General features: G+C 43.7%; 1 protein-coding gene across 2 annotated transcripts in view; it reads right to left on the minus strand.

Moving 5' to 3' along the window:
• Window positions 1-6,208: 6,208 nt before the first annotated feature.
• The window catches only part of prag1 (PEAK1 related, kinase-activating pseudokinase 1), a 53,522-nt gene continuing 35,875 nt past the window's right edge, over window positions 6,209-23,855 (minus strand). For both annotated transcript variants that reach the window (XM_074618278.1, XM_074618279.1), the window contains exon 6: window positions 6,209-8,805. In XM_074618278.1, the coding sequence (XP_074474379.1) occupies window positions 7,645-8,805 (1,161 nt within the window). In that variant the 3' untranslated portion in view covers window positions 6,209-7,644. The remainder of the gene's footprint in view (window positions 8,806-23,855) is intronic.

Genomic DNA, 23,855 nt, shown 5'->3' on the forward strand with positions numbered 1-23,855 from the left:
CCAAAAACATTGGCATCCATTCAGTAGAATCAATCACTAACGTTGCCATTTGTTTTGTCAATCTAATTAATGAGTTGTGTTAAACAGTGTGGCTTATGATTAATACCAAGTCTTTATTATGCAATGCTGTCTAACAAGGATTGTGCAACCAGTATTCACTGAGGGATAGGCATTCTGTTACCTTCCTGTGGATCTGGTTAAAGAAACGGTGTGTTGTTTACACAGTATACAGTATACGCCCCTATGTGCCCATGAATAAACAGTGGTAGTCTGCTAGTGACCTCATATTTCTTTTCAAATGAAACGTTAGCTGCACATTTACATAGACATTAGCTGTACATTACTTAGCAAAGCTGGCTGACACAGAATAAGGTTATGAATTATTAGCCTGTTCTTAGTGGGTAAAATGTCTTAATAAATACACACAATACAGTGTCAAATATGAAACTTTGGTAAGTGTATAATAGGATTATGAATACTGTCCATATTCTTCCTTTTTTTTTTTTTAACAGTTTATTAGCATCACTGGCACAAAGCGATTCCAGAGTGAGTGAATCTTTCCATGATTTTGTTCATATATCTGTGAATGTTACAGAACATTTAAAATAGGATGAATTTTCACAGGTCATTTCTTTGCTAAGTTGACAGTTTATATTTCCTTTAGTTTGGAAATTGCATAAATTGCAATTATCTCTGCACAAAGAACTACCGTAATTTCCCTGGTTGTTACAGGGTTAAGGTTTTTCATTCTGCAATTACAATAGATGCCGCACTGTGTTGCATAATGTACTTTAGAGCAAAAGGAGTTTTAAGTTTGAAAATAGAGTAAGACAAGAAACATAACAAAGAATAAGTTACCTTGTATGCAGTAATGTTCATGTTACACACTGCTCAAAAAAAATGAAGGGAACAGTTAAATCACACATCAGATCTTGATGAACAAATTATTTAAGTTGAAAATCTTTACTGAGCTTTACTGTGTATTGTATAATTTGTGTTAAATTATTACTGTGGGCTCTAACAACTTAAATGAGCGTTGGACACGGTGCTCTGCTCAATGTGGTGGCAACCCTTTATTTCCGTGTTTACTTCCTAACAGGAAGTATAACTCAGTACAACCACTAGGTGGTAGTGTAGGACAAATAGTATGTTGCAAAACACGAATACTACAGCATTTGACCTCATTTCAAAGTCCTTAAGATACCCTGGGAGATTTGTCTCTCTGGTAGGATAACGTCTCTCTGTAGTCTGGCTCTGTGGAGGTGTAGAAGCTTGTGGAGCTCGGTCCTGGACACGTGTCATGTCATCTGGCAAGGCAGGATTCTGTTGGTTTACAGGTTCATCGCAAGTTGTTGGTAAGGTGACAAGATGGCTGCAGTTGCGACGCAGGGTTCCTCTAGGGGTCTTGATGATGTATGAACGTGCACCGGCTGTTACTGTCCCTTTTTCTCTGATGTCTGTGACCCAAACACTATCTCCTGGATTCAGGCTGGTCAGATCATGAGCTCTGTGTCTGTTGTTGAAATGTCTCCCTTGCTTCTCTCTCTCCTGTTGTTCTCCATGGTCTGGCTGGAAATTCAGTTGGCAGTAGGGTTTCTCTGTGGTTTTGTCGTTCTTTTGCACGTTTCACACCTCTCCACCAGCTGATGAAGTTGCGTGCTCAGTCCCGGCCACCATACAGATTGTTTTGCTCTTTCTCTGCATGTTGTTATGCCTTGGTGACCTTTGTGTAATTTCCCTAGAATCTCTTTCTGCAGTGATTTTGGAATCACTAGACGTGTGCCGTGTAGAAGCAGTTCATTCTCAACAGTTAAATCTCCTGCGTGCTGATGGTAAGGATAACATGGTCCTGTTATGCTGTATTTGTTTGGCCATCCTGTAACACAGTACTGCGTTACCTGTTTCAGCACTTCATCTCTGTCTTGATGTTCCTTGATTTGTTGCAGTTTTTGTTCTGTAGCTGGAAGACAGGACATTATTTGATGTACATACAAATTTATCTCAGGCTCTAGATTTTTGTCTCCTGAGGTTCTTTCTGGTGCTCTGGAGAGCACATCAGCTGTTGCTATGTTATTGCCTGGAACATGAGAAACAGTGTACGGGTATCTGATCAGACTCATTCTCAGTCTCTCTATATGTGTACACTTCGTTCCCAAAAGTGGTACTAGAGGTTTGTGGTCAGTTTCAATGTGAAACACAATACCGATCAGGAAGTCTGAGAATCGCTCACACGCCCTAGTGATGGCTAAAGCCTCCTTCTCTGTTTGAGCGTAACTCTGTTCAGTGCTGGTGAGCGCTCTTGAAGCATAGGCGACTGGTTTTACTAAGCCATCCTCTTGTTTCTGTAGCAATAGAGCTCCCAGTCCATAGGATGAGGCATCAGCGGAAACTGTTGTCTGTGCTTTGGGGTTATGAAGCGCTAACCCTGGTGGTCGACTCAACTCCTGTTTGATGCTGTCAAAAGCTTTTTGTTGTGCGCCTCCCCAGGTCCACATGTTCTTTTTGCTCAGTAGTTCTCTCAATGGCTGTGTCTTTTCTGCAAGGTGTGGGAGATATTTACCTAAATGATCGACCATTCCTAGAAATCTTCTTACCCCGCTGACATCTGTGGGCTCATCCATGTTGGTGACAGCTCTCACCTTGTCTGGGTCTGCTCTTACTCCAGTCCCATCAATGATCTGCCCCACAAATTTGACAGAGGTTTTGGAGAATTCCCCCTTCTCCTCTTTGAGTGTCACACCTGCTTCTTCCAGCCTCTTCAACACCGCAGGCAGTCGTGCATCGTGCAGGGCTTGTGTCACTGCGTGGACCAGAACATCATCCATCTGGCAAACGACTCCTTCCACACCTTCCAGCAGCGGAGACATTCTCTTTTGCAGAGTCTGTTGAAGCAGTGCATCCCATATGGAGTAATGAATGTGGTGAGAAGGGCGGACTCCTTTAATAATGGAATTTGCCAAAATCCTGAATTTGCATCCAGTTTCGAGAATATGTTGGCGCCCTCTAGCTGCCCTAGGGTGTGTTCCACTGAAGGAAGCATGTGTCTTTCTCTTTTGACTGAGTTGTTCAGCTTTGTTAAATCCACACATATGGGAACATCTTTGTCGTCCGGTTTTGGATCTTGGACCATCCCTGCACACCAGTCTGGGCTGCTCAACTTTTGAAATCACTCCGAGCTGTTCCATGCGGGCTAGTTGTCTCTTAGCTTTTGGTAGAAGAGGTAGTGGGACACGTCTGGGAGTTGACAGTGCGAATGGTTTGGCATCTGCTTTTAGCTCAATCTTGTACTCCCCCTCTAATCTACCTAAACCACTAAATAGTTTTGGAAACTGCTGTTTCACTGACTCTACAGAGTTCAAAGACACCCTGTCCAGTCTCTTTACTAGTCCAAGAGCTACACTTGCTGCCCAACTAAGTAAACCCTTTGTTAAACCTTTCACTACGTATACTGGTTTCAGTACACTTTTGCCGACTGTTTAGCTGTAAATTTCCCTCTGACTGTAAGTGGGCCTGCACCATACAGTTTAATCACTGTAGGCAGCAACTTTGGTCTCTGTATCAAGGCTTGTTACTCACTCTCTGACAACACAGCTACATCTGCTCCTGTCTATTTTGAGCTCGCAGTCATTGTCATTTACTTTTATTGCAGCAATCCAAGCATCGTCTGCATCTTATCGAGCGTAGCGTTAGTTCAGGCAGGCCATGAAGTCAGGCTCTGCTCATATGACAGCTATCAGCTGATAGCAGCCGATCTTAAGCCAGCCCAATCCAGCTGATTCCCCTCTATGCATTCATTGACAAATTGCATACAGGGCGCCTTATTTAAGCTGCTTTAAGCTGCTTTTAAAGTGGTCCTGACTGAACTGAGGTCACTGAACCTAAAAATGCAACTTGGCGGTCATCTTCATGATCTCCTGCGACCTGGATTTCTCCTACAGCTCCTGATCTGCATACTCTTGAATTGTGTCCTTTCTTTTTATTCTGATTACAAAATACATCTCTAGCTGGGCACTGGTGTATGCTGTGAGAGGGTGTTTTGCCACATCTGCCACATTGTTGTGTCTCTCTGTGTCCTTTTTTAATTTTCCATTTATGATGAATCGGCGGATGGTGTCCTGGGGGATCTCCTCCCAGACCTGGATCAGAGCATCAGGGAACTCCTGGACAGTCTGTGGCGGTACTTAGCGGCGTCGGATGCACCGATACATAACGCCCGATAGGTGCTCATTTGGATTGAGGTCAGGGGAACACGAGGGCCAGTCAATGGCATCGATGAATTTGTCATCCAGGAATTCGTCATCCAGGAACTGCATACACACTCTGGCCAAATGAGGCTGGGCATTGTCCTGTGCAGTGGACCCAGGACCCACTGCACCAGGAGGAACCCAGGGTCCACTGCACCAGGAGGAACCCAGGGTCCACTGCACCAGGAGGAACCCAGGGTCCACTGCACCAGGAGGAACCCAGGACCCACTGCACCAGGAAGAACCCAGGGTCCACTGCACCAGGAGGAACCCAGGGTCCACTGCACCAGGAGGAACCCAGGGTCTACTGCACCAGGAGGAACCCAGGGTCCACTGCACCAGGAGGAACCCGGGGCCCACTGCACCAGGAGGAACCCAGGGTCCACTGCACCAGGAGGAACCCAGGGCCCACTGCAACCAGGAGGAACCTAGGGCCTGCTGCACCAGGAGGAACCCAGGGCCCACTGCACCAGGAGGATCCCAGGGCCCACTGCACCAGGAGGAACCCGGGGCCCACTGCACCAGGAGGAACCCGGGGCCCACTGCACCAGGAGGAACCCGGGGCCCACTGCACCAGGAGAAACCCAGGGTCCACTGCCCCAGTGTAAGGTCTGACGATTGCTCTGAGGATTTCATCCCGGTACCTAACAGCAGTCAGGGTACCGTTGGCTATGTCAAGGAGGTCTGTGTGACCCTCCAAGTATGCCTCCCCATACCATCACTGACCCACCGCTAAACCGGTCATGCTGGATGATGTTACAGGCAGCATAACGTTCACCATGGCGTCTCCAGACTCTTTCACGCCTGTCACATGTGCTCAGTGTGAACCTGCTCTCATCTGTGAAGAGAACGGGGCGCCAATGGCAGACCTGCCAATTCTGGTGTGCTTTGGTGAATGCCAATCGGACTGCACGGTGCTGGGCTGTGAGCACAGGTCCCACTGGAGGAAGTGGGGCCCTCATGCCACCCTTATGGAGTCTGTTTCTGACAGTTTGGTCAGAAACATGCACACCAGTAGCCTGCTGGAGGTCATTCTGTAGGGCTCTGGCAGTGCTCCTCCTGTTCCTCCTCACACAAAGGAGCAGATACCGGTCCTGCTGCTGGGTCGATGCCCTTCTACGGCTCCGTCCGGCCATCCTCGTGTAACGGACGGTCTCCTGGTATCTCCTCAGTGCTCTTGAGACTGTGCTAGGAGACACAGCAAACCTTCTTGCGACCGCACGTATGGATGTGCCATCCTGGAGGAGCTGTAGAGATGTTATGTGATGTGCCGAGGCTTCGGAGCGTGTGTCCAGTAATCCAGGAAGTTTTCTGTGAAGTGCGTATTGAGGCTCGTATCGTTTAAGACATATGACATCATTGAAGACGCCCGAAGCCGAAATACAGTTGAGAACTTATTATTCCTGAATAAAAACAAATAACGTCTCCCATCTATCATTTTCCTTTAGTTACACACGCACATTCACTGCCCTCTGCCCGGTTAAACCACTGCCACACATCTGGAATATACAGTATCTGCCTGTTTTACACTATTTGACCGACAGGTGGTTTGGTGTGCACGTGAAGCCCAGATGAAGCCTCGTGAGATGAACCCTTTTGCGAACCAATTTGCTGGAGAGCTTCAGTGCTCCATGAAGCTTCATCTCGCCATCACTAAGGAGCTGGACTACCTGTGCACCCTGATTGGGCTGCAGGTACCGCCTCACGCTACAAGTAGTGACGAGGACACTACAGAACACAGAACTAGAGAAGAATCAGTCAGGAAGGATGAGGAGAGAGCAGCTGTCTTTGGCCACCACATGCAGAACCATTCCTTGTCTGGTCACTGAGAGCCACGCTCTCTTCTTCAGGAACAGGTTCATTAGTTTCACAGTAGAGGAGCTCAGATAACAGAACAGTAATAACCCTTCATGGCCCAATCATTAAAGGGGATGCACCCCCCCAAAAAAGACCAAAACACCAGATAATACTGTGAGAAAATATATGCACAGTTTATTGATAGATGCAAATAGGTGAGGCACACACTAAATAATTCAAATCAATAATGCATTAGTTGTGAGTTGTGACCCTGTCAGTCAGTCATGGACTAAAACCTGGTGCAGGCTGTTCAATTCTGGACTTTATTAGGAAATCCATTGTTGGAGATAAAATACCCATGAACTTGAAGCTTTCTCTGCAGCCTACATGGGACACGGGACGCAAACAACAGGCCCAGCTGCACAAAAAAATAAGAACTTGATAATCCACATATGAAAATAAACAGAAATTCCAGTGACTACTACAGGATAACGAATTATAGCATAAATAGTTTGAACTGCTGCTCGTATTCATGGCTTTTTAAGACCTGCTTGGGCTCATTTTTTCTTCTAATTTCATCTACAAATTACTGTACAAAGTTGTTTCTAAAACATTCAGTGAAAGGCCAGTATCACAAAGGACGAATGATCAGTAATATTTACATTTGGATTCTGAGTCACTGTAGGATATACAAAGAACAAAAGGCACTGTGACAAATGTCAAAACATTTAAATATGAACTTAAAGTAAGTGTAAGGAAAAAGTGGGCATCCATTCAGTAGAAGCAATCACTAACGTTGCCATTTGTTTTGTCAATCTAATGAATGAGTTGTGTTAGACAGTGTGAATTATGATGAACTCATACCAAGTCTTTATTATGCAATGCTGTCTAACAAGGATTGTGCAACCAGTATTCACTGAGGGATAGGCATTCTGTGGATCTGGTTAAAGAAACGGTGTGTTGTTTACACAGTATACAGTATACGCCCCTATGTGCCCATGAATAAACAGTGGTAGTCTGCTAGTGACCTCATATTTCTTTTCAAATGAAACGTTAGCTGCACATTTACGTAGACATTAGCTGTACATTACTTAGCAAAGCTGGCTGACACAGAATAAGGTTATGAATTATTAGCCTGTTCTTAGTGGGTAAAATGTCTTAATAAATACACACAATACAGTGTCAAATATGAAACTTTGACACTGTATTGTGTCCTATTGTATCCTATTCATAATAGGATTATGAATACTGTCCATATTCTTCCTTTTCTTTACAGATGTATTTATCAGCATCACTGGCACAAAGCGATTCCAGTCGGAGAGTGAATGCTTTCATGATTTTGTCGTTACAGAACATTTAAACATTTAAAAACAGATGAATTTTCACAGCTCATTTCTTTGCTAAGTTGACAGAGACAGAGTCTGTAGCAGGATACTGTTTGTGTAAAAGAGTGGACGTTAGGTTAATGCATGGCTCTCATGCATGCAGCAGTAGCGCAAACAGGTGGGTAAGTTCACAGTATCTCCCATCCATAGTGTCTCGACATTAACTTTGACATTATTGGTCTTTCTCATACACACATTTTGAACCCTAAAGTGAGCCGTCACTTTAGGGAGTAGAGCAGCTCAGCAGTGTGACAGAGCGACAGAGGGTGAGCCGAGGAAAAGTACTGACAGCACAGCCAGTCCTCCAGCTCTGCGTTCCTCTCGGGCTCCAGTGATCGCTCAGCGAACTTCATCATCAGCAGGGCCCGCTTCACATCCAGCCAGTTCAGGAGGCCCTCGTGTCGGGATCCGTCGACAAAGCCCACCCCCTGTCCGTGTCTCTCCCACTGCTGCTCCATCAGGTCTTTCCTGGGGCCCCAGAGCAGGCTCTGCAGTATGCGCTTGGCCTCCTGGATGTGGATGCGTTTGATGGGGTCGGGTTGCAGCAGGAGCTGGGCCAGCCTCTGGAGGCCGGCGGAGTAAAGGGAGACGGAGGGGATTGGAGGCAACTCTTCACAGCGGTAGTCTTGTTCCTTCAGAGCTGGACTCACCTCAAATGGGTTGGCTTGGTGGAGGAGCTCATAGATCAAGATGCCCGTCTGGAACTCGTCAAATTTCCGGTACTGTGCTGCTGAGACGATCTCAGGCGCCAATCTGGCGTGGTCACGTTTGATGCGAGGGTCCACGCTGGTTGAGGCGGCATCCTCGGAGGAGCGACGCTTGGCCTTGGCGAAATTACTGATGAGGAGCCGGGGAAGGTGGCGCTGACTGTCTACACCACTTGAACCGTTACTGGTGCCATTGTCGGTGGTGGTTTGTTGGGGGAACTGGGAGGGCCTGCGGATGTGAGGCACCAACAGCAGGTTTTCGAGGCAGAGGTCACGGTGCGTGACCCCGTGCTCCTTCAAGTGCTCCAGACCTCTACAGAGCTGCAGGAGGAGGAAACATACACGGCGCTCATAGACTTCTGGCTGAGTTTTATGGAACGCCGCCCACTCCCGAACGAAATCAGCCGCCGTCTGCCGAGGGATCTCGGAGGTGATGACCACCACTCGCTCTCGTTCTACCTGTTGGCCAGGTGTACACACGGAGGGCTGAGGCAGCGATGAAGCAGGTGTGGAGGGCAGAGAGACTTCGTCGGAAGGCAACATGCTCTGGGGGACACAAGCGAGGAAGTGGCCACAGTCCTGCTGGAGGTTGAAGTGGGGAGGCATGCTCTGCTGCACTGACAGACCGTACAGATGGCCCTGTTTGGCCTCCATGGATGGACTCTTACAGATCTATAGAGGTACAAACACAAAGATCAGTGGGAGGGAAGGATGAAGCAAAGGAGAAGAATTCTTGTCAGTGAAAATCCAAAGTCAACGTCAACTCACTTTCTGCTCTCATTCAAGTGAAATCAATGTCTCTGATGCAGATGTTCCTCACCCTCAATGGTCCCTCTCTTTTTACATCTCTCTCTCTACCTCTCTACACCTGTCTCTACCGCTCTCTACCGCTCTCTCTATCTCTACCTCTCTCTCTACCTCTCCCTCTCTACATCTGTCTCTACCGCTCTCTACCGCTCTCTCTATCTCTACCTCTCTCTCTACCTCTCTCCCTCTCTACATCTGTCTCTACCGCTCTCTACCGCTCTTTCTCTCTACCTCTACCTCTATCTCTACCTCTCCATCTATCTCTACCTCTTTCTCTCCCTGTACCTCTCTGTACCTCTACCTCTCTCTCTATCTCTACCTCTCTATCTACCTCTTTCTCTCTACCTCTCTCTCTATCTCTACCTCTCTCTCTATCTCTACCTCTCTCTATCTCTACCTCTTTCTCTCGCCCTGTACCTCTCTCTACCTCTACCTCTCTCTCTATCTCTACCTCTTTCTCTCTCCCTGTATCTCTCTCTACCTCTCTCTCTATCTTTCTCTCTATCTCTACCTCTTTCTCTCTCCCTGTATCTCTCTCTACCGCTCTCTACCCCTCCCTCTCTACCCCTCCCTCTCTCTACCTCTACCTCTCTACCTCTCTACATCAACCTCTCAATTCAATTCAATATGCTTTATTAGCATGACTGTCAGGTGAACAATATTGCCAAAACGTCAATTCAATAAGAAAAAAAAGAACAAAATAAAAACAAAAACATATATATACATATATACAAATCATTAAGCAAATTACAATATATAGATATTTAAAAAGAACATGCATGAAAATGGTAGAAAACAATACAGAAGTAATTAATGTTTGTTGTGTCAATAAAACAAACAAACAAATAAAAACAATTAACAACAATATATTGCAATATCAAAGGATAAATGTAAAAAAAAAAAAAAAAAAAAAAACATGAAGTAGAGGAGTACATAAAAGGCAGAGTGTGAGTTACATCTATTATGTGTTGTGTGTTGTTGTGGTTGTCTCTTAGGCTGTGACATGCACTGACATATCCTGCAGCTTCTATGCTGATGACACTATTTTCTCCAAGTAGATGTTGTATTTTAGTTTGGTCAGAGAGGGAATCAAAATCTGGGAGTTTACATTTAATTTTTCTAACGAACTTTTTCCTGATGTCTTCATATGAAATGTTGCTCTGTCTCCACCTGTCTCTGTGGACAGAGCTGACACAGCCTGTCTTCTCTAGGCAGCCAGGTCTGCCTGTGTCGGCCAGTCTCTATGGCCAGGCTGTGATCACTGAGTCTGTACATAGTCAATGTCTTTCTCTGTTTCTGGTCAGTCACGGTGGTCAGATAGTCTGTCACTGTGTACTGTCTGTTTAGAGCCAAATAGCATTGAAGTTTGTGTTGACTTTTTGTGGTGGATGTCCAATAGTTGATGTCATTTTCTTTTTCTTTAGCTCTAATTTGGTTGGTCCAGATAGTGTGAGGGCTGTCCTCAGGCCTGGTGCTGTTAGAGGAGGTGAGTCTCAGGACCAACTGGCTGAGGGGACTCCTCTCTTTGTTCTCCTCTTGGTGATGGAGAGCTTTGTAATGGTAGGAGTTGGGGTCACTTGTTTTTAGGTGGTTGTAGAATTTGATGGCTCTTTTTTGTATCCTAATTAAAAGGGGAAATTGACCTAATTCAGCTCAGCATCCATTGTTGGGGGTGTTCCTGTGGACTCTGAGAATGCTCTTGCTAATCTCAGCGTCTAGGGTTTCCATTGGGTGTTTGTCCCATTTATCAAAGTCTTGATTTGCAAGAGGACCCCACACTTCACTACCATACAGTAGAATTGGTTCAATTATAGATTTGAATATTTTGAGCCAGATTCTTACAGGTATATCTATGTTTGAAGACTTTTTAATTGCATAGAAGGCCCTTCTTCCTTTGTCTCTGAGATCATCAATGGCCAGTTTGAAATTCCCTGTTGATGTTATGTTTAGTCCCAGATATGTGTAGCTGTGTGTCTGTTCTATATCAGTGGAGCCCAGTAAGAACCTGTTTGGGTTTCCCTGACACCTGGGTCGTTTCTGGAAGACCATAACTCTAGTCTTTTCCAGGTTAACTGTCAGGGCCCAGGTCTGACAGAAGGTCTGCAGATGATCCAGTAGCTGTTGTAATGTCTCCCTGGCTGGAGCTAGCAATATTAGGTCATCTGCAAAAAGTAGGCATTTTTTTTCTGTGTCAGAGAGGGTGAGACCAGGGATATGGGATTGTTCAAGTGATTTTGCCAATTCATCAATATAGATGTTGAACAGGGTGGGGCTGAGACTGCAGCCCTGCTTCACCCCTCTACTTTGGGGGAAGAAATCTGTTTCCATATTGCCAATTTTCACAGGACACTTATTATTTGTATACATTGTTTTAATGATATCATAGGTTTTCCCTCCTACAACTTTTTCAATTAATTTCAAAAATAGACCATTATGCCAACTTGATTGCCACATATGTCTTTAGTGACCTTTAGTCTGATGGACTACAGACCATATCTACACCCTCCACACCCTCATTAACAAACATGTCCATCACAACAAGAACTACAGACCATATCTACACCCTCCACACCCTCATTAACAAACATGTCATTCACAACAAGAAGTAAAGACCATATCTACACCCTCCACACCCTCATTAACAAACATGTCCATCACAACAAGAACTACAGACCATATCTACACCCTCATTAACAAACATGTCATTCACAACAAGAACTACAGACCATATCTACACCCTCATCAACCTCATTAATAAACATGTCCATCACAAGAAGAACTACAGACCATATCTACACCCTCATCACCCTCATTAACAAACATGTCCATCACAACAAGAACTACAGACCATATCTACACCCTCCACACCCTCATTAACAAACATGTCCATCACAACAAGAACTACAGACCATATCTACACCCTCCACACCCTCATTAACAAACATGTCTATCACAACAAGAACTACAGACCATATCTACACCCTCCACACCCTCATTAATAAACATGTCCATCACAACACGAACTACAGACCATATCTACACCCTCCACACCCTCATTAACAAACATGTCCATCACAACAAGAACTACAGACCATATCTACACCCTCCACACCCTCATTAACAAACATGTCCATCACAACAAGAACTACAGACCATATCTACACCCTCCACACCCTCATTAACAAACATGTCCATCACAACAAGAACTACAGACCATATCTACACCCTCCACAACCTCATTAATAAACATGTCATTCACAACAAGAAGTATAGACCATATCTACACCCTACACACCCTCATTAACAAACATGTCCATCACAACAAGAACTACAGACCATATCTACACCCTCCACACCCTCATTAACAAACATGTCCATCACAACAAGAACTACAGACCATATCTACACCCTCCACACCCTCATTAATAAACATGTCCATCACAACACGAACTACAGACCATATCTACACCCTCATTAACAAACATGTCCATCACAACAAGAACTACAGACCATATCTACACCCTCCACACCCTCATTAACAAACATGTCCATCACAACAAGAACTACAGACCATATCTACACCCTCCACACCCTCATTTACAAACATGTCCATCACAACAAGAACTACAGACCATATCTACACCCTCCACAACCTCATTAATAAACATGTCATTCACAACAAGAAGTATAGACCATATCTACACCCTACACACCCTCATTAACAAACATGTCCATCACAACAAGAACTACAGACCATATCTACACCCTCCACACCCTCATTAACAAACATGTCCATCACAACAAGAACTACAGACCATATCTACACCCTCCACACCCTCATTAACAAACATGTCCACCACAACAAGAACTACAGACCATATCTACACCCTCCACAACCTCATTAATAAACATGTCAATCACAACAAGAACTACAGACCATATCTACACCCTCCACAACCTCATTAATAAACATGTCAATCACAACAAGAACTACAGACCATATCTACACCCTCATCACACTCATTAACAAACATGTCCATCAAAACAAGAACTACAGACCATATCTACACCCTCATCACCCTCATTAACAAACATGTCCATCACAACAAGAACTACAGACCATATCTACACCCTCATCACCCTCATTAACAAACATGTCCATCACAACAAGAACTACAGACCATATCTACACCCTCCACAACCTCATTAATAAACATGTCATTCACAACAAGAAGTATAGACCATATCTACACCCTACACACCCTCATTAACAAACATGTCCATCACAACAAGAACTACAGACCATATCTACACCCTCCACACCCTCATTAACAAACATGTCCATCACAACAAGAACTACAGACCATATCTACACCCTCCACACCCTCATTAATAAACATGTCCATCACAACACGAACTACAGACCATATCTACACCCTCATTAACAAACATGTCCATCACAACAAGAACTACAGACCATATCTACACCCTCCACACCCTCATTAACAAACATGTCCATCACAACAAGAACTACAGACCATATCTACACCCTCCACACCCTCATTTACAAACATGTCCATCACAACAAGAACTACAGACCATATCTACACCCTCCACAACCTCATTAATAAACATGTCATTCACAACAAGAAGTATAGACCATATCTACACCCTACACACCCTCATTAACAAACATGTCCATCACAACAAGAACTACAGACCATATCTACACCCTCCACACCCTCATTAACAAACATGTCCATCACAACAAGAACTACAGACCATATCTACACCCTCCACACCCTCATTAACAAACATGTCCACCACAACAAGAACTACAGACCATATCTACACCCTCCACAACCTCATTAATAAACATGTCAATCACAACAAGAACTACAGACCATATCTACACCCTCATCACACTCATTAACAAACATGTCCATCAAAACAAGAACTACAGACCATATCTACACCCTCATCACCCTCATTAACAAACATGTCCATCACAACAAGAACTACAGACCATATCTACACCCTCATCACCCTCATTAACAAACATGTCCATCACAACAAGAACTACAGACCATATCTACACCCTCCACAACCTCATTAATAAACATGTCATTCACAACAAGAAGTATAGACCATATCTACACCCTACACACCCTCATTAACAAACATGTCCATCACAACAAGAACTACAGACCATATCTACACCCTCCACACCCTCATTAACAAACATGTCCATCACAACAAGAACTACAGACCATATCTACACCCTCCACACCCTCATTAACAAACATGTCCACCACAACAAGAACTACAGACCATATCTACACCCTCCACAACCTCATTAATAAACATGTCAATCACAACAAGAACTACAGACCATATCTACACCCTCCACAACCTCATTAATAAACATGTCAATCACAACAAGAACTACAGACCATATCTACACCCTCATCACACTCATTAACAAACATGTCCATCAAAACAAGAACTACAGACCATATCTACACCCTCATCACCCTCATTAACAAACATGTCCATCACAACAAGAACTACAGACCATATCTACACCCTCATCACCCTCATTAACAAACATGTCCATCAAAACAAGAACTACAGACCATATCAACACCCTCATCACCCTCATTAACAAACATGTCCACCACAACAAGAACTACAGACCATATCTACACCCTCCACACCCTCATTAATAAACATGTCCATCACAACACGAACTACAGACCATATCTACACCCTCCACACCCTCATTAACAAACATGTCCATCACAACAAGAACTACAGACCATATCTACACCCTCCACACCCTCATTAACAAACATGTCCATCACAACAAGAACTACAGACCATATCTACACCCCCCACACCCTCATTAACAAACATGTCCATCACAACAAGAACTACAGACCATATCTACACCCTCAACACCCTCATTAACAAACATGTCCATCACAACAAGAACTACAGACCATATCTACACCCTCCACACCCTCATTAACAAACATGTCCATCAAAACAAGAACTCTTGACCATATCTACATCACCCTCATGTGTGGGTGTGGAGGGTGTAGATATGGTCTGTAGTTCCATGTTGTGGTGTAAATCCAATCTGACTCTTGCTCCAGAGCAAGTCTTGGCACAACACCCCAAAGAACACAAACGTTCTAGTAAAGAAACACAATGTGCGCCAATTCTGTCTCTCTCTCTCTACCACACAACACGCACTAAGTTATTCTTTAAAAAACATAAATCGTCTCTCTGATCAGGCCTGGCGGGAAGTCAACATAGATCCTGTTCAGACCTGGTATTAACATGCATCCTCAGTGATCCGATTACAAGTGGACAGCTCTAAGTACGTCTGTTCACACCTGGCATTAGAATGCGTCTCCACATGCGTCTCCAGTGTCCACTTGTGATCAGATCTCACTTCCCCGCTATATATGCAAATAAACACGCAGTAAACACATGGCTAATACAGCAGCCGTTGTGACGTAATATTACAGGAATGTCAGTAATAATACAATGTACCAGAATTAACGAATATGTAGGATATTAACATCGAAATAAGAGGTTATTGTACAGGTGGGCCCCGGGGACAACAACTTTTGCCAGACAACAGCGAAGTACAGCGCTCCAGAGAGCGGGGAGGACAGAAAACAGGCGGGCGGTCGGGTGTCAGCTCCGTGCAAAGCAGCGGAACAAAAAAGCGACACATCTCCGACAGTATGATAATAATGAACTGTGCGGGTCTAGTCTGATAGTCTGTAGATATGTATCCTAAAAACAAGATATATTTTAATAAAATACAGTTGTGCAGACAGGATACTGTAGAGCACAGAGGCCGTTTCCATGGTGACAAGCGCCCGTGTCTGCCTGTTTATTCACCTGAGGAGCTCATTGATCCCGCAGATCCCAGCTGGACATCAGATGAGTAGGCGGTCCTTAATGTGGTTAGGACACATTCACTACACACATTCACTACACACGGCCCAGACCACCTCTAAATGTGGTCTGAAAGATCTGATCTCAATGCGTCCCCAATGCTTCTTGAGTGCGTTCACACCTGTACTTAGAGCTGTCCACTAGTGATTGGATCACTGAGGACGCATGTTAATACCAGATGTGAACAGGACCTTAGAAACTAAAGTATCCAAATTCAGACACAGCAATACAAGTGTTACAAATCTCACTAATAACACTAATCAATAAACACCTACTATATAAAACTAATCAAGAAACACCTACTATATAACACTGGTCAATAAACACCTACTATATAACACTAATCAATAAACACCTACTATATAACACTAATCAATAAACACCTAGTGTATAACACTAATCAATGAACACCTACTATATAACACTAATCAATAAACACCTAGTGTATAACACTAATCAATAAACACCTACTATATAACACTAATCAATAAACACCTACTATATAACACTAATCAATAAACACCTACTATATAACACTAATCAATAAACACCTACTATATAACACTAATCAATAAACACCTACTATATAACACTGGTCAATGAACACCTACTATATAACACTAATCAATAAATACCTAGTGTATAACACTAATCAATAAACACCTACTATATAACACTAATCAATAAACACCTACTATATAACACTAATCAATAAACACCTACTATATAACACTGGTCAATGAACACCTACTATATAACACTGGTCAATGAACACCTACTATATAACACTAATCAATAAACACCTACTATATAACACTAATCAATAAACACCTACTATATAACACTAATCAATAAACACCTACTATATAACACTGGTCAATGAACACCTACTATATAACACTGGTCAATAAACACCTAGTGTATAACACTAATCAATAAACACCTACTATATAACACTAATCAATAAACACCTACTATATAACACTGGTCAATGAACACCTACTATATAACACTGGTCAATGAACACCTACTATATAACACTGGTCAATAAACACCTACTATATAACACTAATCAATAAACACCTACTATATAACACTAATCAATAAACACCTACTATATAACACTAATCAATAAACACCTACTATATAACACTAATCAATAAACACCTACTATATAACACTAATCAATGAACACCTACTATATAACACTGGTCAATGAACACCTACTATATAACACTAATCAATAAACACCTAGTGTATAACACTAATCAATAAATGGTCTCATACTACATGGTGTGTTGTGGGTGTGCTGGTCTCATACTACATGGTGTGTGTTGGGTGTGCTGGTCTCATACTACATGGTGTGTTGTGGGTGTGCTGGTCTCATACTACATGGTGTGTTGTGGGTGTGCTGGTCTCATACTACATGGTGTGTTGTGGGGGTGCTGGTCTCATACTACATGGTGTGTTGTGGGTGTGCTGGTCTCATACTACATGGTGTGTTGTGGGTGTGCTGGTCTCATACTACATGGTGTGTTGTGGGTGTGCTGGTCTCATACTACATGGTGTGTTGTGGGTGTGCTGGTCTTGACAACAGCCGTTTGTCTGACTGTAAATCCTGCCTGGAATGGAAAGATTAATTGGGCCTAGAGACGTTAAGCAAGACTGTGGGCACCCACGCTGTGGCCTACTGTACAAACAGCTGCTGCTTTGTACCACACTAATGACTTTGGGACAAAGGTTAGTGAGACTGAATCCACACCCTTCTTACACTAACACTACATACCCTGAAGGTTTGTGCTGAAGTGGGGTCATCCCATATGTATCCCAAGAACAAACAAGACCCCCGCCCAATTTAAATCTCCTCCTCCTATTCTCAAACTGTCAAATCCCTGCTTAAAGGATGACTTTACACCCACTGTGCAAATGATTCCTTAAACAACAGTAGGATGATCTCAAATGGGCTGACAGTTGCTCTCTTGACAACAACCTCTGAGTGGAGAGAATAAACGCTATCTGTACTAGGTGTAACAATAGGATTGTTGGTTCCTAGTTGTTGTTGTTCCGGGGAACTGTTAGAGTGTGACACAGACAAAGTAACGCTAGCTGGAGCTGAATTAACATGTGGACTGTCGTACTGAATAAAGTCACAAGTAAGCAACTGTAATGCTTTAACCGTCCAGTCTGTATGGTTAGTGAAGAACGGAACAGATTGAAACATGGTGGCAGCGGTGCTAAAGTTTAGTAACCGTTAAATGAAGATAAGTGCTGCTGGCTAGCTGATTAGCATAGAAGAGGCTAACCGAACAAGGCAACGGTGAGCGGAGAAAAATAGCTGACGTCGAGATGGAAGGACTGAAACCTCCGTCAATACTGATTTTGGACTCCAACAACCTTGCAAAGATATGGAAGAGTTGGAAGGAGGAGTTTTCACTGTACATGGACCTTACCATGCCCGATGCTGAGGAAAGTACAAAAGTCAAGCTGTTTTATTACCTCATCGGAGAGAGTGGAAGAGAGCTCCTAGACACGCTGGCGAGCGATAACACGTCGGCGAGGAGAACAGTGAGTTCAATGATGGCGCTATTTGACGGACACTGTAATCCAAAAGTTAACGAGACTGTTGAGAGATACAGATTCTTCGTGCGGAACCAAGGATTAGCAGAAAACATCGACAAATATGTCACAGACTTGAGAGTGTTGGCCAGTAGTTGTAACTTTGGAGACATTAAAGACACACTAATAAGAGATCGAATTGTGTGTGGCACAAGTAGCTCTGCTATGAGGGAGAGATTACTCAGAGAGGAGAATCTGACACTGGACAAATGCCTGAAAATTTGCAGAGCTGCCGAGCTGTCAAGGGAGAACAGCAAAACACTGCAAGGACTGACAGTGGAGGAAGTACATGCACTTAAATACGCAGGAGAGAAAAGCAAAAACAATGAAATCTGCTGTAAGTTTTGTGGTAAAACACATGAGAGAAACAAGACAAAATGCCCAGCTTTTGGAAAGAAGTGTAAAAAGTGTGGGAAAGACAATCATTTTGCTGCAAAATGCAAATCAAGAGCAGAGAACAGCAGGAAATATAAGGCAGTGCATGTTGTCTCAGAACATGACAGAGATACATGTGAGGACATTATGACCATATCAGAAGTATATGGGGACAATGAGACAATAAACCAAGTGAAAGAGAGACATAGTCAAGGACAGCAACTCTTTGCAGGAATGATGATGGACAAAACACTGGTTAACTTCCAGATAGACTGTGGAGCCACCTGCAACATCATCCCAGTACATCTCCTAAACCCAGACACACAGCTGGAGCACACAGAGAAAGTGCTTGTGATGTATAATAAGACCAGGTTATGTCCGCTTGGTAAATGTAAGGTCAAGATCAGAAACCCCAGAAACAACAAACTGTACAGACTGGAGTTTCAAGTGGTGGACCAGAACAGCAGGACTCCTTTACTGGGCAGGAAGGCCAGTGAGGCCATGAAGTTAATTAAAGTACAGTATGAGAATATCCTGGCCATTGACAGCATCGTGAAAAAACAACTGGGTCCTGTAACAAATGAGGAAAAAAGTGACGAACACATGACGATGGAGAAAATCAAAAGTGAGTTTGGAGATGTATTCACCGGTGATGGATGTTTGGAGGGTGAATATAGCATTGAAATAGACAACAGTGTGCCACCAGTAAAACTGCCAAAAAGGAGAGTGCCAGTTTCGATGATGGCACCCCTTAAAGAGGAACTCAAGGATCTGGAGAAAAGAGGGATCATTGCACCAGTGGAACGGAGCACAGACTGGATAAGCAGTATGGTCTCAGTGGCAAAGCCGAACGGGAAACCGCGGATCTGCATAGATCCAAAACCACTGAATCGGGCACTCAAAAGGAGCCATTTTCCCCTTCCTACAATTGATGACATCCTCCCAGAGTTATCAAAGGCTAAAGTATTCACAGTCTGTGATGTAAAGCACGGCTTCTGGCACGTGAAATTAAAGGAAGAGTCAAGCTACCTCACCACATTCGCCACCCCATTTGGCCGGTTCCGTTGGCTGAGAATGCCGATGGGAATTAGCCCAGCACCAGAGGTCTTCCAGAGGAAGCTCATGCAAGCGCTGGAAGGCTTACCTGGAATACACATCATTGCAGATGATGTGTTGGTCACGGGAGAAGGAGCGACACAGGAGGAGGCAGGCAAGGATCACGATGAGAAACTCAGATGCTTGCTTATCAGGTGCAGAGAGCGAAATATCAAACTAAACGGAGACAAGTTGAAACTAAGACAACAGGAAGTATCGTATATTGGGCACCTACTGACAGCTGAGGGACTGCGGATTGACCCAGAGAAAGTACGAGCAATCAAGGAGATGCCGAGGCCGACAGATGTTAAAGGGATACAGAGACTGGTTGGTATGGTGAACTACCTGTCAAAATTCTGTGATCATCTGTCAGATGATTGTGAGATCTTGAGACAACTGACACACAAAGAGAACATGTGGGAATGGACTGACGTACAGGAGGCAGCGTTTCAGAGGCTGAAAGACAAAATAGCCAACACGCCTGTTCTGAAATACTACAACCAGGAAGAGGAGTTGACGCTACAGTGTGATGCGTCGGAAACAGGACTGGGAGCCGCCCTGACACAAGGGGGTAAGCCAATAGCATTTGGTAGTAGGGCACTTACACCCACTGAGAGGGGCTATGCCCAAATAGAGAAAGAATGTTTGGCGATAGTATTTGGGATGGAAAAGTTTCATCAGTATACCTATGGTAGACAGGTGACGGTACAGAGTGACCATAAGCCGCTGGAGAATATTCACAGGAAACCACTTCTTAGTGCACCAAAGCGACTGCAGAGGATGCTACTCAGGCTGCAAAAGTACGATATCAACGTGGTCTATGTGCCAGGACGAGATATGTTGCTAGCAGACACACTGAGTAGGGCATACTTACCAGAGAGTCCTAAGGGAGACACTGAGACAGAGTTAGAGACTGTGAACATGGTTAACTACCTGCCTATCTCTGCTGAGAGACTGAGCTCCATCCGATCTGCTACAAAAGAGGACACAAAGTTACAGATGGTGACAAAGTGGATTTTCACAGGGTGGCCACAGAAAAAAAATGACATTCCAACAGACATCCAGCATTATCACTCATTCCAGGATGAACTGAGTTTCCAGGATGGCATAGTGTTCAGAGGTGAGAGAGCAGTGATACCGGATGCACTCAGAGCTGACATCACTCATCGTGTCCACTCTTCTCATCTGGGAGTTTAAGGATGTCTCAGGAGAGCAAGGGAATGTGTATATTGGCAAGGAATGAATGAGTACATAAAGACTTTCATCTCCAAGTGCGACATATGCAGGTCAGTAGACCCAAAGCAACAAAGAGAGACATTACACCCTCATGACATGGCATACAGACCCTGGGCCAAGGTGGGTACCGATTTGTTTTTCTTTAATAACAAGGACTACTTGATAACAGTAGATTACTATTCCAACTTTTGGGAGATAGATTATCTACCAGACACAAAGAGTAGTACAGTAATCAGGAAGCTAAAGGCCCATTTTGCACGATATGGGATACCAGATGTTGTTATCTCAGATAATGGCCCTCAATACGCATCTCAGGAGTTTCAGCGATTCAGCCAGATGTGGGAATTTGAACACAGGACATCCTCGCCGGGATATGCTCAGAGCAATGGGAAAGCGGAGTCGGCAGTGAAAACAGCCAAGCGTCTCATGCTGAAAGCAAAGGCTGCGGGACAAGATCCATACTTGGCTATGCTGGACCATCGCAACACACCGAGCCAAGGTCTCAACACAAGCCCGGCACAGAGACTTCTGAATAGGAGGACAAGGACTCTGCTCCCTACCAGGGACACTCTGTTGGAGCCAGAGATAACAGACAACGCACATGGACTGATACACAATAGACAGCGACAAGAAAAATACTACAACCGCACTGCAAAAGACATGGACTCTCTGAAAAAAGGGGACAGTGTGAGAGTTCAGCCTTTCGAGCCACATAAGGTCTGGAGAGCGGCGAAGGTGATGAAACCTGTAAGCCATAGATCTTATGAGGTGAAACTGGAGTCAGGTGGTGTTCTGAGAAGAAATCGTCGGCACCTCAGACGCAACCATGATACAACCTCCACACCGACACAAACCGGGACTGTGGTACACACACCAAAAGCGGTAGTGGTAGAGCGGGGTCAGGTGGGACACCAACACCCTGTCACTACCAGGTCAGGTCGTCAGGTTACCAGACCTCACTACCTGAGAGACTTTACTCAGTGAGGAAAGCAGGGTTTCTGGACTCTGGCAAGGCCTCTGAGAAATGAGTAATGTTTAAAATGTGATATCCGCTGTTTGTTTGGTTACAATGTTATGGAGTGTTAAGCTAAGAAAAAAAAAAAAAAAAGAGGAGAAAGAAAAGTGTAATGTATATGCACAGTTTATTTTATTACAATGTTTGGTTATGTATATCTGTAAAGATAACGTTTAAGTGTCACAGTACCCCAGAGAGGATAATTTTATTTGTTTCCAAGTGATAGTGGTATTAATAGTTAATATTCTTACTGATGTTGAGAATCTACATTTTTTGTTTAATTATAATATTGGTCACTGAGTTTGAGTAAGAGACTTTACTTCAAAGAAAAAGAAAAAAAAATGTAACAATAGGATTGTTGGTTCCTAGTTGTTGTTGTTCCGGGGAACTGTTAGAGTGTGACACAGACAAAGTAACGCTAGCTGGAGCTGAATTAACATGTGGACTGTCGTACTGAATAAAGTCACAAGTAAGTGTAAGGCAGTAGCCTAGATCAGCCACCAGGTGTCGCTGGTGCGCTGTGATTCCCATCCAGAATTGCGCAATAGACATGTTTGTCCCTTACAGGACACCGTAGTCAAAAGTTACGTGGGGACGCCATCTTTTTTCCTGTTTACTTTTCTTTATTACTTCGTAAGGTAAGCATGGCGGCCCGCATCATAGTACAATATATTAATTAAAAACACCCTTCCTGTTCATCTTTTTCTACTAAATTTATAATTGAGATGTTGCCTTTCACCTATTATTATTATAGATATGTTTTATATGTAAATAGTGGCCGTAATGTTGGCATTTTACCGTGCAGAGCAGAGCAGCCGCTCTAATACAGGCGGGAGAATTAGCCTGTTCACTTATTGTTTGCTAGCTGTCTTGTTGTTGTTTCATTTAAATTATTTTCATGTGAGATTTTACGTTAAAAGTGCCTTATATCATTTTATGTGTTGTAATTTACTTCCATGATAGTGTTTAGTGTTTATTTTTGTACTAGAATATATGTTTTCATGGAGTTTATACTTTTCTTTATTACTTCGTAAGGTTGTGGACGAACAATGAGATGACAGCAGATGTTGTGGACAAATAAAGTCTTCCCGGTCTCAACCACAATCAAAAAGACTGTGCCGGTGTTTCCCTTAATCTGCACCACACCCCATAACACAACTATAAAACACAACGCAGAGTCCCAGGGTGTGCAGAGAGGCTCCAGCACGTGGGTTACATCTTTGGTGCCGTGACCCGGATTGTGGTGTCCGAGACTGAAGAGAAAGAGAGACTGACGGCATCATCCACAACTGTGCTGCTGCTTTGAACTGTGTTACCATCTATACGTGGAACTGAGCTGGTATCGCCTGTAAAGCGGTGTTTGCAGGATATTCACCTTTTCCAACATATCCTTTGAAGACTGTAGTATAACTTGTGTGTTCATGTGAGGACTTTTCATGTTTTTTTATAGACTGAACTGCTACTTGAATGGTATATATATATTCTGTGTGAGACTTTCCATTGAAACATTCTGTGACTAAAGTGTTTATCTCATTCAAATTCTATGAGTTAGGCAGGGATCTGCATTTAATTCAGGCTTAATGTGAGTTGACAATTCTGTTTT

The sequence above is a fragment of the Sebastes fasciatus genome, chromosome 19 (genome assembly GCF_043250625.1).
Source record: "Sebastes fasciatus isolate fSebFas1 chromosome 19, fSebFas1.pri, whole genome shotgun sequence".
Lineage (NCBI taxonomy): Eukaryota > Metazoa > Chordata > Actinopteri > Perciformes > Sebastidae > Sebastes > Sebastes fasciatus.